We start from the raw sequence: 16,314 nt of genomic DNA on the forward strand, positions 1-16,314 counted from the left end.
AAGGGCCAAGCTCAGATTACTTTTCAGCCTAATTATTCAGAAAACCCCAGACCACAGAAAATCCAATGAATGTTCTAAGTTCAGGTTTTTTGGGTGTAATTGAGGTCATAAAACCCCAAATAAAACATTGAAAATAAAAAAAAGTGAAAATGAATGTCATGATACCTTTAATCCACGCAGACATACAATACTGTACACTCCAAATTACTATGGAGCATCCGTGAAAACACGACTACCCAGAGATCTCTGCAACGATAGTGGTTAGAGTTAAGATTTCTAACCACATAAAAGAAACAAGTCGAGTCAAAAGAAGCAAATAAAAAGCAAACAAACGGTTTAACCAACAAAATGTAGGAGCCAGTTGCTCTGCTGATGAGTACGTCCACGGTATACAAATAAAGAGTGTGATGGTTGGTTCCACAGGTGAAGCACCTCCACACGCTGGGTGTAGCTTCTCTTCACTGTCCCTCCAGGACCAACAAGAAGATTGTTCTCCTGGTCGAGTCCATCCTCAGCGCCCGCAATAGCTCACAGCCAGGTAGAGAGGGCTCTTTTTTTAAATTATTTTTTTATTTTGTATTTATAGGTGGATGTAGTCCAAACTACATCCTGAATAATAAGTCATGCTGACTGTTTTCATCCTGTCATGCTTTTGTGGGGACATGTGAAAATCTGAATGAAAAATAATTGCACTGTCCAAATGTGTTAATGGTTCAGCCCTAGTTGATGATGTTGTGCTGTGTTGTGTTGTGTTTGTCAGGCTTTGAAGATTCTCTCCTGAACTTCAATCCAAAGCGTCTTCCAACCAAGGTCCGAGCCCATGGAGTCATCACTCTAGGTACGTACAATACACCCGTCTCTCTGTGCCCCTCTCTACCTTTCTCTCCAATTGTCTCTCTCTGCCTCTCCCTCTGTCTGTCTCTCTACCTGTATTTTATTAGAGTGAATTTATTGTCCTCTTTTTTTCGTTTATCTCAGTCTATGTTTTATCAGCTATTTTGTTGTATGACTTTAATCCATTGATACCTGGAACGCATCTGTGTCACTTTAGATGTATTTGGCTATTCAAAAATAGCAGATATACAAGCTCATAGCGCGGCACCGAGTGCCGCGCTACGAGCTTGTAGATCTGCTATTTTTGAAAAATCTTGATTTTATTTTTTATTTTTTTTCAAAAAACTGTTAGGATTTAGAAAAAAAAATTAAGAATCGCCTCAGGTCTTAAAGGGTTAATATGATACATTTGTTCAAAACATAGTCATTTTGTCATCTTACAATTAATTTTGCCTCAACAACTCACCAAATCAATACAAATGTTGATTCTGATCTCTCTCCCTCTCTCCTCCACCCTCTATGTCTCTCTCTCTCTCTCTCTCTAACTCCCCCCTCAGGTAAGTTCTGTCTCCAGAACGAGGAGCTGACCAGGAGGCACCTCCCTGCGTTCAGCATGGAGCTGGAGAAGGGCGAGGAGGTGTGCGTGAGGAACAACGTGCTGGTCATCCTGTGTGACCTGTGCGTGCGCTACACCAACATGGTGGAGCGCTACGTCCCCAACATCTCCGCCTGCATCCGAGACCCGGAGCCCATCATCCGAGAGCAGAGTCTCACCATGCTCACCAGCCTGCTGCAGGTACACACACTCACACTCACACACACACTGTGAAACCCTCTGTGTACATGTACAGATGGAACCACATGAACCTGTAAGGCAGAGAAATTCTCCCCGGGACTCAACTAGTGAAAATAGCCGATCTACAAGCTCCCACCTATGTGAGCTTGTAGATCGGCTATTACAAGATTGTTTTTATTATTATTGCATTTCTTCAGGGGGAAAAGTTATTAAATTCTCTTGAAAAATGTTTGAAATGTCTTTTTAACACATTGGGTGCCAGAATTTTATAATAACAGATTACGTTCGGTGCCAGAAATCTCCATGAAAAAAAACAGCATGCGTGTAGGTTGCACGATGGTCCTGCCTAAAGCCTGAAACAACATGTCTCATGTGAGTCACCATTGCAGAGCGGTCGCGCATCGAGAATTGACTCGTTTTGCCCACTGTAAAAAGTTAAGGAGATACAGGTTTTTAGCAAGGAGATAGAATGGAAGCGAGATTTTTTGGCTCGGTGATCCATCTGTCCCTTTACTTCTTAGAGTGTTCATGGGTGATTGCAGGGCTAAAACTTATATTTACGTTTTTTAGGATTGTTGGCACTCAATGTGTTAATTACTGAAAATGTAATTAAAAAAAAAAATTGTTTATTTTTAATAAATTGGTAGTAAACGAGGGATATTTACTCTTGACCCATAAAAATGTTGTCTGCGACCCAAACATGGGTCCCGACCCAAAACAGTGCTGTACTGTTAGGGATGTGATGTGTCATGATGGGGTGTGTTATGATGGGGTGTGTTTACAGGAGGAGTACATCAAGTGGAAAGGCTCGCTGTTCTTTCGTTTCATGGTGGCGTTGGTGGATCCTGTTCCCACCATCTCAAGGTGACCGTTACTGATAATATACACTCAAACTGTCCTATTGAAATGGATCTATTATATCGTTGCTGTCGGGCAGAAACCTCTTCTCTCCCTAGTCTTAGTCTTTTTCCCCCATAAATCAATTAGACTCCAGAAAAACACAGGCAAAAATCTTGATTGTGCGGGCGAAAACCTTTTTTTTTTTAATTATGCGTTGAAATTGCGTGCAGTTGCGAAATATGCGGAAAGTTATGAAATATGCAGCAATATGCGAAAAGTTGCGACAAATGCGGAAATATGTGATGCGAAGCGCATATTATGCGATGCGCATGCGATGCGACGCGCATATTATGCGATGCAGCCTTTTTGAAAAAACGTTACCCCCGCATAATTACGCGGCATTTTGCTGATTATGCGGTAAATTCTGCGATCGCATAATCAATTTTTTCTGGAGGGTCTAATTAATGTCCCTACTTGATCATACTACAGCGTCACTCAAAAGTAGCAGATCAACGAGCTCGAAACGCGGCGTGAATCGACGCGTTTCGAGCTTGTAGATCTGCTACTTTTGATACTTTTGAATTTGAATCCTGAAAAGTAACAGTTTTGGACACATGAGGTTTCCCCCCGATTTCCCCCCGATATCATGAGCTTGAAGATTTGATACTTTTGAATTTGAATCCTGAAAAGTAACAGTTTTTCCACCCGACAGAGAGTGGTATGTACTGTATATGCATTGGGGGTGCAAAATAAAATCGATTCATAGATTAATCGTGATTCTGACATGGATCGATTATTAAGAAAATATATGTATATGTATTTATTTATTCTTTGGGGGTGAGGATTTTTTTTCATCATATCGTTAATGCACAGAGCAGCAGCCATATTTTGGTTGGTTATCAGAATATTGAGAAGCCTTTGTTATAAATCAGTATTGTTTTACAAAAAAGGACTTGTTTATTTTCTTGGTTTTCTGCAATTGTTGTTGGCAAATATAACCTTCCAGTTGACAGTGATGCATCTCTTCCATGACGCATCTCTTCCATTCCTTTTTATTACCAATAAAGGATAATGGAATTAGATTAATCGCAATGCATCGCTAATCGCAATTTAATCGATTCGTAGCCCTCTGAATCGGACTCTATTTGAATCGTCAGGTACCTAGCGATTTCCGCCCCTAATGTGCATACTAGGACCCAGGGCTATTTCCAGTACAGCTACCTAACTGGTTGACGTCTTGTCTCCGCAGTCTGTGCGAGTACTGTCTGCTCCATCTGCTCCTGAAGAAGTGTCCGGTCATGTTCTCCCAGCACTTCATCGAATGCATCTTCCACTTCAACTCCTACAGCAAACACAAGAACTACAACAAGTTCCACCAAACCGAACGGTAGGTAGGGACGCCTTCTACACCAGTGGTTCGCCCCAAGTCAGCTGACCTAAGGGACCTGGAGGAGGTAGTAGGAGAGGTTAAATGATCAGCAACGTAGAAGGTGCCAGCCCATTTAAGGCTTTATAAACAAACTGGGGACTCTTAAAATGTATTCTTAACTGTAATGGCTGCCAGTGTAGAGAGGTCAGCATATGGGGCAATATGGTCCCTCTTCCTGGCATCAGTCAGGACCGTGGCTTCTTATCTTTTTTTATTTACCAGTTGAAGGCAGGACGGGTATGACTGGCTAATCCCAGTGTATAGGGAATTTGCAGTAATCTAAGTGGGAGACTCTGTTGTCCCTGAAGGGAGCTCAGAACTATAAAGTGTGTGTGTGTTTGACCCTGTCGTTTCAGAGAGGAGGAGCTGTTCTCCTTGAAGGGACCTCAGAACCGAAACAAACGTTTCCAGATCTACCGCTTCCTCCTGCAGCACTGCGACAACAACCAGCGCTTCAACATCTACCGCAAGATAAACGAGACTGTGCTGGGTAAGCACACACAGCATATTATCAGTGTGTCCTGTCCTCAGTGTGTGTGTGTGTGTACTGTGTCCTGGTGTGTTCTCATGCCCAAGTTTAAACTAGAAGCGACAAAATGACAGACTAAGTACAAGTCATTTTGAATGGAAGCCAACAACATTTTAACCCATTAAGACCTGACCTACGAAGGCCGTCTAAATCAGTAGTCCTCAAACTTTTTTTGTGTCAAGGACCCCCAAATTGATATATATATTTGACCCCATCTGAAAATGTTTTTTTTGCCAGGGACCCCCAGAAGACGAAACTTTCTATGGGTGCTGTGAGCTTGTAGATCTGCTATTTTTGAGAACCACCGATTTCTAAATCCTAAGTTTTTTGAAAAACTTCTGTTGCTATACATATACTGTAGCTAAAATCTGAAATGACAAATGGAATCATTCAAAACTCTTTAACACATTCCCTGCCATTGACAGATCTCAGTCATTATTTTTTCACACAGAACCAGGACATAACGTGATCCAAAGATGTACTGCTCCATTCACTTCCTGGTTAAAAGTATTTGGGAAATATTCTGTATCTCGGCTCCTGTGTTTTACTTGGTATTTTTGGCGAGACATGCTATTTTCAACGGCGTATAACAAGCGAACGGGAGCACAGTGAAACCCTCAGTTATTAGCAACCATCAGGGGATCGATCATACTGGAGATACATATTCTGTGGTTCTTGAACGAGTCAGAATGCTTAAAGACGGGGTGCCGTGATTTTCCCCCCCCCCTAAAACATAATCATCAGGTATTATGGTTACACTAGGAGGAAGATTTTTTTCAAAAAAGTGTACAGAAATTGTTAAAATTATGTTTTTATGTGGACACGCCTCCAGTTCATTAAGTATACCTGGTTCTCACCTTAGCACCTCCTCCACCACCTTAGCACCACCCACCTGTCCTAGTCCCTCCTCCTCCTCCTCCTCATGCCCACACCTGTTGTGTTATGATAATGAGGGGGAGGGTATAATTTTACTGTGTCATTAAAGTGCTTTTCTCTATTGTCACGTTTGACCCTCAAGGTTTCAGCCTCCAGGTAGAAACTCAAAATAGTCAGAAGACATAAAACGCCATAAAAACACCACCAGGGGGCTTAATGAAGTTCTATCAACCTCATAGACACATGAAAAACAGAAAAAGTGCAAAACCATGGCAACCACCTCTTTAAAAATGCTGGCAGAAGCTACAGCCCGTTTTAGAAAACCCCTGGCAGTGAATGTGTTGATAACCTTTTCGATCGTGTCCTCCTCTCTCTCTCTCTCCTCAGTGTGTTTCGCGGACGAGGAGCTGGTCCTGGACGCGGACGGCGCCGACCTCCTGTCGGAGACGTTCGGCGTGTTGAGCCTGGACGAGATGAAGCTCCACTCCATGTTCTCCTCCGTTGACCCTGCGGCCAGAGGAGAGGAGGCGGACGAGGACGCCAACGTGGCCCAGGCTGCCGTGCAGGCCGTGCAGAACAAACTGCTGTCACGGGTAAATACTTATTAATAACCTTTTTAAGACCGGGAACGCATCTGTGTGTCATTTTAAGATTTATTTGGCTATTAAAAAATAGCAGATATACAAGCTATAGTAGATCTGCTATTTTTGAAAAATCTTGAACATATATTTTTTAAACATTTGTAAAATATCTTGTTCCAGGGACCCCCCAGAAGCAAAGATTTGAGTTACAAATGTTCGCTTAAAAATATAAATATTCAAAGATTTGCACGTTTTCGCGATTTTTTTTTTTCCCCCTCAAAAATAGCAGATCTACCCGCGCTATGACCTTGTATATCTGCAATTTTTTAATAGCCAAAGAAATCAAAAAATTACACAGTTGGATGCTTTCCCGGTCCCCTTTTTTATTGTTTACCACATTTTTCAAAGAAAATAAGAGTTATTAAAATGAATAGTTCTATATTTTCTTGCAAACCTCATTTTCAAAGTGCTTAAATTTCTTTGGGGGTGAAAACAGTTTTTTGTTAAAAGGTTAAAGCACTATTCTGATAGTAATCATTGCTATAGAGTGTTTGTTCAGTCACAGGGGTCTCTGTCTCTCCAGCTCTTTAATAAATAGACAATACATTTTCAGGTGGGTTGCACATTTTCAGCCAATTAGAAAAAAGTACCAATTTATCAGCTTAAAATGTATAGTGTTCCTGTTCCAACTGTGTTTGCTTATTTATTTGTGTCATCACTTCCAATGCCACTTGTTTATCCTGTATCCTGTGTGAGTTCTCTCTCCTGATTAGATACAATTGGTATCCCTACCTGAAAATGTGTTTTCTGTTTACCAAAGAGCTGGTACATTGTGAATATAGAGCAATTTTTTTTTAAATACCACTTACTACCTTTTAATGTAAATGCTGTTATTTGGGTATATTATATTGTCAGTCACTCCACTGGTAGAAGGTGTGTGTGTGTGTGTGTGTGTGTGTGTGTGTGTGTTCATGTCCAATGGAGTGGTTGTCTAACCTACATTTTGATGATGTGGTCAACAGCTGCAGAAGAAGGCGTTCATAGAGAACATCATGCCTGTCATCATCGAACTGAAGAATCTAATGGAACAGAAGCGCTCCCCTGTCCTCAGAGACCTCATGTCCTACCTGCAGGTAATGAGTCCTTATGTCCTACCTCCAGGTAATGAGTCCTTATGTCCTACCGTTAGGTAATGAGTCCTTATGTCCTACCGTTAGGTAATGAGTCCTTATGTCCTACCGTTAGGTAATGAGTCCTTATGTCCTACCTCCAGGTAATGAGTCCTTATGTCCTACCTCCAGGTAATGAGTCCTTATGTCCTACCGCTAGGTAATGAGTCCTTATGTCCTACCGCTAGGTAATGAGTCCTTATGTCCTGCCTAATGAGTCCATGTCCTCTGAGATCTGGGCCTCTGGTTTGAGTAACGTTAAGGTTTATCGCCAGCACACCTCTCTGTGTAAATGTGAAATAAACACCGACAAACAGCACAGAATACGTTGACACAAACACACTGGAACGATTTAGAAGCACTATAAGAAAACTAACACTTATGTTGATTTAACGTTAGTACATGTGTTTTATTGGTGGACATGTGTTCGTGGTTATATTATGGGTCTTTTGACGGTAACCGGAAGACTCGCCCCCCAAAACACGCTCGCACCGATTCCTTTTCCACCGACCGCTCGCTGGTTCTTGTATTCTTGTTTTTGGTCGTCGGAATTTGCGCCGTTTTGGTATTCCTTTTGACCGCATTGCTTTCCCCTCTTCTTCCCGATACAGCGTACCGACGCTGAAACTTTTAAATTTGCATTCCTATCGGTGAAGGTCGCTTCACTGAATGGACTCGTGGTCATTGGCCGTGTGTCCATGACGGACGATGGCTCAAGCCGTATCTATTGTTCCCGGGGGAACAATAGATACAATAGATAGGGGGAATTTCTTTGAAATTTTACACGGCACACCAAGCCCTCTCACACAGCACACTAAAGGGCTGCGGAACGGCTGTTGGGAAACGCTGCATTAGACACTACATCATTGACAGTAGACTATATATTAGACACTATACATCCATTCAGACAGTAGACTATATATATAAAAAAAAGGAAAACGACATGCACATCCCCAACCTGAACTTGGGCAGGTGCTGAGCGACGAACAGTAAGCAGAGAGAAATAAATAAACGTTCGCACAATGAGGGCTCCAAATGCTACAGATGCTTTATTGCACCACGTTTTTCAAGCTCAAAGCCCTTCCACTATATATTAAAGGGATTGTAGGCGATTCAGAGATAAACAAAGAAAAAAGCTCCAGCAGTTCGTTTCCCCGACCACCAGGGGGTGACGTAGGGAGGACTTCCATAGAGTTAAGGGGACTTCTAAACGGGCCATGCTGAATATAGGTTACTTTATTCGGATACAATTCGCGGAACTGCCCGCCCCTGCCGGTTCTCTGAATTTATATTTTTAAATAGGCTCTTTCATGACAAATTGACCACATATATGAAGTTAAACAACTAAATTCTATCCAAACGCTATCTGAAAAGTAAATTATGTGCCTCAAAAACGAAGTTTGAGAGCGTTTTCAAACCGAAAGTAAAAAGTTCACACGGACGCGCACGGATGCGCACATGCGTGCGTTCATTTACGGCCCGCTACAAACATAAACGGTAGGGAAAATACGATTTCAGAAAGAGGACTGTTTCAATGCAGGAAAACACCCCAGCATCATTATATAGTGGCTGATAGAGGGGAAAAAATGCAAAATATATAGATATTTTTCAAATTTAGGCTTAATGTTGCCAACAATCCCTTTAAACGCAACATCCATTCAGACAGTAGACTGAACATGGTCTCCTCATCCCCATTCCCAGGTGAACATGAAGGAGCTGAAGGACGAGATGAAGCAGTTCTTCTCTGGAGATGAGCAGCTGATGGTGGAGCTGGAATACAACCTGAAGATAACCGAGAAGGAGAACCAGGCTCTTCCGCCCGGCTGTGACTTGACCCCTGCCCCGGTGAGCGCATGCACACGCTTATCCATACAAACACCGAATAGAACTGGAAGATGGTTCCAGATACTGAAGGCAGGCTCTAGACCAGTGGTCCTCAAACTTTTTTTGTGCCAAGGACCCCCAAATTGATATGTTTTTGGCCACGGACCCCCACCTGAAAATATGTAGTACCAGGGACCCCCAGAAGCAAAAATTTGAGTTCAAAATGTTCGCCTTTTTAGATTTGCGCACATTTACGAGATTTTTTTTAAACTCGCAATGAGATTGTATAGATCTGCTATTTTTGAATATCCAAAGTATAAGATATGGATAAAGCGGTTCAAATGGTTGACACTGTATTAACCAATTTTGCTGGGGACCCCCTGGTGCCCTCCCCAAGGACCCCACTTTTGACCACCAATGCTCTAGACAAAATCACACGGGTAATTTAGGAGTTTTACAGTGCACCAATGTTTTCAAGAGTTTTGAACAAATTATAAGACTGGAAGCTTTAACCCATTACTACCTGGAACACATCTGTGTCACTTTAGATTTCTTTGGCTATTCAAAAAATAGCAGATATACAAGCTCATAGCGCAGCACCGAGTGCCGCGCTATGAGCTTGTAGATCTGATATTTTAGAAAAGTTTTTCAGATTTTTTTTTAAAATCGCCTCAGGTCTTAATGGGTTAATAAAACCAGTCTTTAAAATAGGGTTGTTACGGTAGAAGGCTTGGTTGAATATCCACATATGATAGTGTGTGTGGTGTGTGAGAGATAGGGGGTGGGGTAGTATAATAACATGATAATGCAGATTGTGATATTTTGGCAAGACAACATTGGGATATTACAGTATCATCTTTGATATCGTCCAAGCCTCAACTGTATCTCGATCTGAAAGCCAGTGTTCTTACTGAACCCTAATGACTCTACACTGTGTTTTCCTCTCCAGGCCCCCAAGGTGCTCCTCAGGCTTCCTGAACATCATTTTGCCACGCCACAACCCTTAAGATCTGGACAGACACAACAAAATCGGTACTGGAAACATTTTATATCCTAGTTAATGAGCACATAATATTCAGACAATTATCTATACATTGAACACTGCATCCATTCAGACAGTAGCCCATTAGACACATCCAGTCAGACAGTAGACTAATACATTAGACACAATTCAGACAGTAGAATATACTGTACATTGGACCATTGGTTCTCAAAGTGGGGTCCGGGGACCCCCAGGGGTACTTGAGGGGGTTCCAGGGGGTCCCCAGCTAAATGATGGATAGGAACCAAATGGACCCTTATGGGTCTGTAACTCTGAGCGTGTCCAAATGGAACCAAATGGACCCTAACGGGTCCATTTGGTTCCATTTGGACACTCTCAGAGTTAAATTAACATTGATTTTACAATATAAATTGGGGTCCCAGAGATATAAATGCCATTAAATGGGGGTCCGTAGTCTAATGCATGTCAAACTGGGGGTCCTTGAAATTAAAATGGTTGAGAATCACTGCTAGAGCCGTAAAAATCTTCTCTTATGGGGGTCCCTGGCATATCTTTTCAAATGGGGGTCCGCGGGCTAATGAGTGTCAATTTGGGGGTCCTTGACATGAAAAAGTTTGAGAACCACTGCATTAGACACGTCGTCTATTCAGACAGTAGACTATACATTAGACACTACATCCATTAGTGCCCCCAAAATCACACAGTGATAATGGTCTTAGTGCCCCCATCTAAAGTGTGTGTGTGTGTGTGTGTGTTCCAGGCGTTTATCCCTGCCATTGTCACTTGTGGAGGTAGCGAAACGGAAGGAAGCTCTCAGTGGATCAACCAGGAGCAGTCTGAGCTGCAGTGTTCCGAGACCAGGTACTGTTGTCTCTCTGGCTGTCATGACCTAGGCTGATAACTTAAGTAGTGAAAATAGCAGATCTACATGCTCTCACTGCGTCGAATAGCGGCACGTTACGCTTGTAGATCTGCAATTTTCACTAGTTTCGCCGTAGTTTTCTCTGCTGATGGCAACTTGCAGCCAAACTACAAAAAATCACACCCAGTGTGAAGTGGGCGGTGTGGTCACAGTGGTCATCACAGTGATGGAAGTTCACTTAAAGAAAAGTAATATTGTGGACTAACCATTGTACACCCCTAACTTAAAAAAACCCATAAATGTGTTTTTTTTAAGTGCATAGTCCTATTTATAGGGCTATGCACATGTGTCATGTTTCACTAGCCAATCACAGTCCTGAATAGACTGTGATTGGCCAATCACGGTGCAGGGTTAGGGGGGTACATTGGTGGCCAATCACAGCGCAGGGTTGGGGGGGTGCAATCATAGATATTAGAAACCTAGATACCTCATTGGCCTCTGCAGTTCATTGGGGCGACTGGTATCGCAATACACGGCTCTTCCGCAGGGAACCTGTCACTCAAAGTGACTACTGGCCAATCACAGCGCTCGCAGCGCGTTGACTACTGGCCAATCACAGTGCGTCTTTTCCGGGACTTGTCAGTGCAATGGTTCTCAACCAGTGGTCCGGGAACCACCAGTGGTCCTTGAGGGGGTTCCAGGTGGTACCCAGCTAAATGATGGAGAGTTGATAACCAAATGGACCCTTATAGATCTTTAAATCTTGAGTATAACATTTCACACTGTCAAGAGTCAAATTGTTAAACATCTGCATTACTTACTAAACAAGTACACAATTAGAGAACGTAAACAATTGTTATTTTGACAGCATCTTATCGAACGATAACATATTCTACGTTTTGGGTGTGAGAGGCTAAAGCTTATCAAACGGTGTTCCGTGACTCAAATGCTGAATAAATAATGGACCTTGATATGAAAAAGGACCAGTCTCTTATTTGAATTTCACAAATAGAGTGTGGAGTTTGCCAAGTTCCAACTAACTGGATGCTGCGCACAGCTGCTGCCTCTCAAAGGGTTAAGAGCTGGGTTACAAAAAGACCCGCCCCCACCTGCCTCTGATTGGCCTACCGAACTTCCGCTTCTGTGACGCACACGACAGCCCTGCGGAAGCAGGAAGCGCGCCCGAGATACGAACGCTTCAGAGCCGAAGGAGGCGTCTACCTTTATATGTCTATGGGTGCAATGTCCAAACCTCACATATAGGGGCGGTTTCACCGCCCAAAAACTACAAATGCTCCTCATAACGCCAAAATGTAGTTACAACAGATTAACTGGATGGGTGTTTTTATTTCTGATAATTTAAGATGGTTTAGAATGCCTTTAACATTAACCGGTGCTCGCCTTTCCAGTAATGAAAAAGATCGTTAAACATGGCACACGGTGCTAATTGTTAGGGGAATGAGCATTGCAACAGGCAGTGGTTTAAAGAGGCTTGTTGTCGGCAGAAACCTTGTATCTCCATATTTAAACTTTTTATGTTTATTTGTGAATTAATGTGATTTCAAATGTAACAAGCGCTTGTGACTAACATTGGATCCATTGGTTATGTTTTCCGTTTCCTGAAAAGTAACAGTTTTGGACATAGGCGGTTTCCCCCCGGCAGTGACAATATGTAATGTAGCTGTGTGTCGTATGTCATTTAGTGTATTTATCTAATGATGGTTTATTGTATGTATTTAAGTGCATGTTTGAAGTGAATTGTGTTAAGTTATGTTTTCGGTGCTGGACAACGAGTATAACATGACTTATGTTTCCAGGTTGACTGAAATTATGCATTTTCTTACAGTAATGGGCAAAGGAGCAAAAAGCAGATTGATCAGCACGCCTGCTGCCCCCAACGGTAGGTCATAATTAACGGTCAAGAAAGACACTAGTATGTTGTCAGGAGAAAACCCTGATCTGTCATATGTCAAAGTTGAGTTGATTTCTTTTTTGAGTGGTGCCAACCACTCCTACATTTGACCGTGTGTGTGTCTGTCCGTCCGTATGTTTGCGGACGGCCTCAACATGTTTGTGTCTGGCCTCAACAGCTGCAGCTGATTGCAACACAAAGATGCAACCAGTTACACTAATTAAACACAAACAGGAGTGCAACACATGCACATAATGAACTCATCAGAGGCACCACTCACTTCACACTGGGTGTTATTTTTAATTGTCAATCACAATAGTCCTTTTTTTTTTAAATACTTTATTGCAGGTTCGTACATTACATTACATGTTATTGATTTCATTTAATTATTGCAGGTTCGTACATTACATTACATGTTATTGATTTCATTTAATTATCTTACAAGTTTTCTTTACTTGTTTAATTCATCCTGCATCACTTTTCTTTTATTTATTTTTAATTACATATAAACAAAAATTAATACAAAGGGGAAATAAAGAAGGTAAAATAAGAGGGGGAAAAAGAAGAAAACAAAAGAAAAGAGAGGGGAGGGGGGGGGGGGGGGGGGAGGGATAGCTTTCCTGCAGTACTCCCAAATCTGTTTTTACACTTCATGTATTTTTAAGTCCCATTTACTCTTTTTTTTTTTTACTCTTTCAAATTAATCTTCACGGTTTCTCATTTTGTGAGTAATTCTTTCCATCTCTTTAATATTTGTAACTGTTATTTTCCAATTATTAATAGATGGTGAATCACAATAGTCCAGTCGTGGAAATGAATGGGACATTAGGATTATGTAATTATGTATGTTTCATAATGTCCGTTTTCATGTTAACGTGATAGCATCACATTTAAAAAAATGGTAACGGCTGGTATTATCCTATCACAAGATGTAAACATATTTACTATAATTTAGCTTAAATGTAATGTTGAGTTATAGCTGAAAAAGAACTAGCTATATTAATAACTAATTATTAATACTTGAACCCTCCCTGCTGTGTGTTTCAGCCGGACTCTCTGACGTGACGTTTGGTGAAGGATTCAGCGCCATCTTGAGTGACATAAACTCCAGTAAGAGTCCTGTCACATACTCACAGTACACTTTATGTTCTTAAACGGCTTGTTGTTAAACCCATTAAGACCTGAGGACGATTATACAAATGTCGCAAATGAAAAACATGTGTTGTTTTATCAGTGGTTCTTAAACCTTTTTCATGTCAAGGACCCCCAAAAAGATATGTATTTGGCCGCCAACCCTTATCCTTGCATTTGTGCAAGGATAACGTATTAAGTTTTGGTGGCCATGGCACCAATTCTGGATAAAAAACAAAACCAGAACAAATAAAAACTGTTATGTTTTGCAAAATTGAATATGCAGTAATGTAAAGTATACATGACTTGCAGTCAATGGACTGAACATGGTTAACATGTAAGTAAGTAAGTAGCAGATGTTAAGGGCAGGTTGTAAAACACTCTCCTCCTTTTAAAACAGGTTCAGCAACTGACAGTGGTCCATCCCTAAACCTGGGCCAAGGCCAGCAGTAAGTAGCAGTTATGTTGTCTCTCTGTCTGTTAGGGTTGGTTTAATACCGACCTCAGACCAGCATTAAGTATCGGTTATGTTGTCTTTATGTCTGTTAGGGTTGGTTTAATACCGACCTCAGACCAGCATTAAGTATGTCTTAGCACATTGATGGCCAAGATCGCATTGATTCGTTCTTTCATTTTTTGGGGAAAATTCCACAAGGGACACAGCTTTGGAATGATCGATCGTCACTCAGAGAAGTAGAATGTGGATGTGAAGTCGTTCCAAAAAAAACAGGAAGCCATCCGCTTCCTGTTTGGGATTTTCAGAAAAACAGCTGTAACTCGGTTTCTTTTTTTTTTGCATTGAAAACCACTAGTTTTCACGCGCCGAAGCCCCAAAATGGCGGAACGTTGTCGTTCCTGTGGATACACAGATCCCTCCGCTAACCCACGGGGACTATTTTGTTTGTGTTTTTGGGACACAATGTCGTTTCCACAGCGTTTCAAATATCATCGGATTGAGGTAATTATACGCTGGCAAGGGGATAGAAAACTATGTTTAATATCTTGGCAATCAATGTCTGTTGGGGTTGGTTTTATGCGGAGTTGCTGCTTGTTGTGATTCCAGATACAATCTAGTAATGGCATGAACACAATTAAAACCATTCTAACAAACTCTAAAGGTGTGTTCAGACCGGACGTGAAAATATCTTTCTAAACGCTTGAATCGTGACATTCGCTGGGTGTGACATTCGCTGGGTGTGACATTCACTGGGTGTGACATTCACTGGGTGTGGCGATGGGATAAAAGTGTTCAATTAGCATGTTCAGCTAATCGTCTGCTCTTGCATGCTGTCAATCACTGTACGCATACTATGGAAACGGTACCGAATTCGAATAAAGTTTTATTCTAGCAGTTGTATGAAGATAGATTGAGCAGCTATCTGAAACCTGCCTACCAGTGACGACATCGGTAGGCAGGGTTGTGCATTTCAAACTTAGTTTTAGTTTTGTTATTAATGCAAGAACAATGGCTTATAGGCTTATATATTCCAGCATGCTAACATTCCATGAAGAGAAAGGCTGTAGTTTGTGTTTGCTTGGAATCCCCATCGAGGATGTCACTGCTAGGCAGGTTTCTGAACTGTCCGCCATAGGCCTGGCACTATTATTACACAATCGTCTAATCGCAATTATTTTATATAATCGCAATTCTTTTTGCATAATCGTCATAATCAATTCCATGTAAAAAAAAATCATATTTTCAAAAATTGTGGAAATAGCAGATCTATAAGCTCAAAACGCGTCGCATCGCGACGCGTTTTGAGCTTATAGTTCGGCTATTTCCACTATTGTTTATTTCTAAGTATAAAGTAATTAAATATGTGCTATTTGTCATATCTGCCCTGTGCAACTTTTGTTTACGAAAGCTAAAAGCCAAACAGAAATGACATTTTTATTCATAATGTTCCATTAATTTTTCAACGACAGAAACGCAATTAAATCGTTAATTGCAATCATTTGAGTGATAATTAATCAACTTAAATTTGTAATCGTGACAGCCCTGCTGTCCGCACAGCCCACCAATGAGCGACTAGACAAACATTCTGCCATCTTTAGGGATTCAAGTTCTCAGTCGCCACAGCCGATGTCAGTCATTTGGATTCCATAGAAGCATGTTTTCTATAGAAGCATGTTGCACAGCGAAAATAGCCGATCTACAAGCTCTCAATGCGTTCCATTGTAGATCGGCTATTTATTTATTTTTGTTGATATTGGAGCATTTGAAGTGGTCAAACTAACTACTATGTTCAAAAGCATTTTCCATAAAACCCTAATGGTCTGGGATATTTCGTAAAAGCAAAGGTTAAAGCCTCAATCTGTGATTTCTTCACCTGGTTGGCAGTATGTAGGAACAGCAGTAACAATATTACTAAAACATCATCATTGTACATCCGTGTTGATTTCGTAGACTAAAACTATGACGAAAATTGTTCGTCGAGTACCTTTTTTCACTGCTGAAAACTAAATAAAAACGAAAAACTAAGCTATGATGACTAAAACTAAGACTAAATATATTGACAATTTCGTCA

At 41.3% G+C, this 16,314-nt stretch overlaps 1 protein-coding gene across 1 annotated transcript in view; it reads left to right on the top strand.

The window, feature by feature from the left end:
* The window catches only part of ncapd3 (non-SMC condensin II complex, subunit D3), a 47,483-nt gene that overhangs the window by 30,238 nt on the left and 931 nt on the right, over nt 1–16,314 (top strand). Inside the window, exons 21-34 of the mRNA XM_080451466.1 lie at nt 424–538; nt 761–838; nt 1,392–1,630; nt 2,415–2,494; nt 3,720–3,857; nt 4,256–4,389; nt 5,692–5,897; nt 6,908–7,018; nt 8,756–8,899; nt 9,828–9,910; nt 10,642–10,742; nt 12,590–12,643; nt 13,703–13,765; nt 14,187–14,235. Coding sequence (XP_080307592.1) covers nt 424–538; nt 761–838; nt 1,392–1,630; nt 2,415–2,494; nt 3,720–3,857; nt 4,256–4,389; nt 5,692–5,897; nt 6,908–7,018; nt 8,756–8,899; nt 9,828–9,910; nt 10,642–10,742; nt 12,590–12,643; nt 13,703–13,765; nt 14,187–14,235 — 1,595 coding nt within the window. The remainder of the gene's footprint in view (nt 1–423; nt 539–760; nt 839–1,391; nt 1,631–2,414; nt 2,495–3,719; nt 3,858–4,255; nt 4,390–5,691; nt 5,898–6,907; nt 7,019–8,755; nt 8,900–9,827; nt 9,911–10,641; nt 10,743–12,589; nt 12,644–13,702; nt 13,766–14,186; nt 14,236–16,314) is intronic.

Source organism: Gymnoscopelus braueri (genome assembly GCF_963280865.1).
Source record: "Gymnoscopelus braueri genome assembly, chromosome: 2".
Classification (NCBI taxonomy): Eukaryota; Metazoa; Chordata; class Actinopteri; order Myctophiformes; family Myctophidae; genus Gymnoscopelus; species Gymnoscopelus braueri.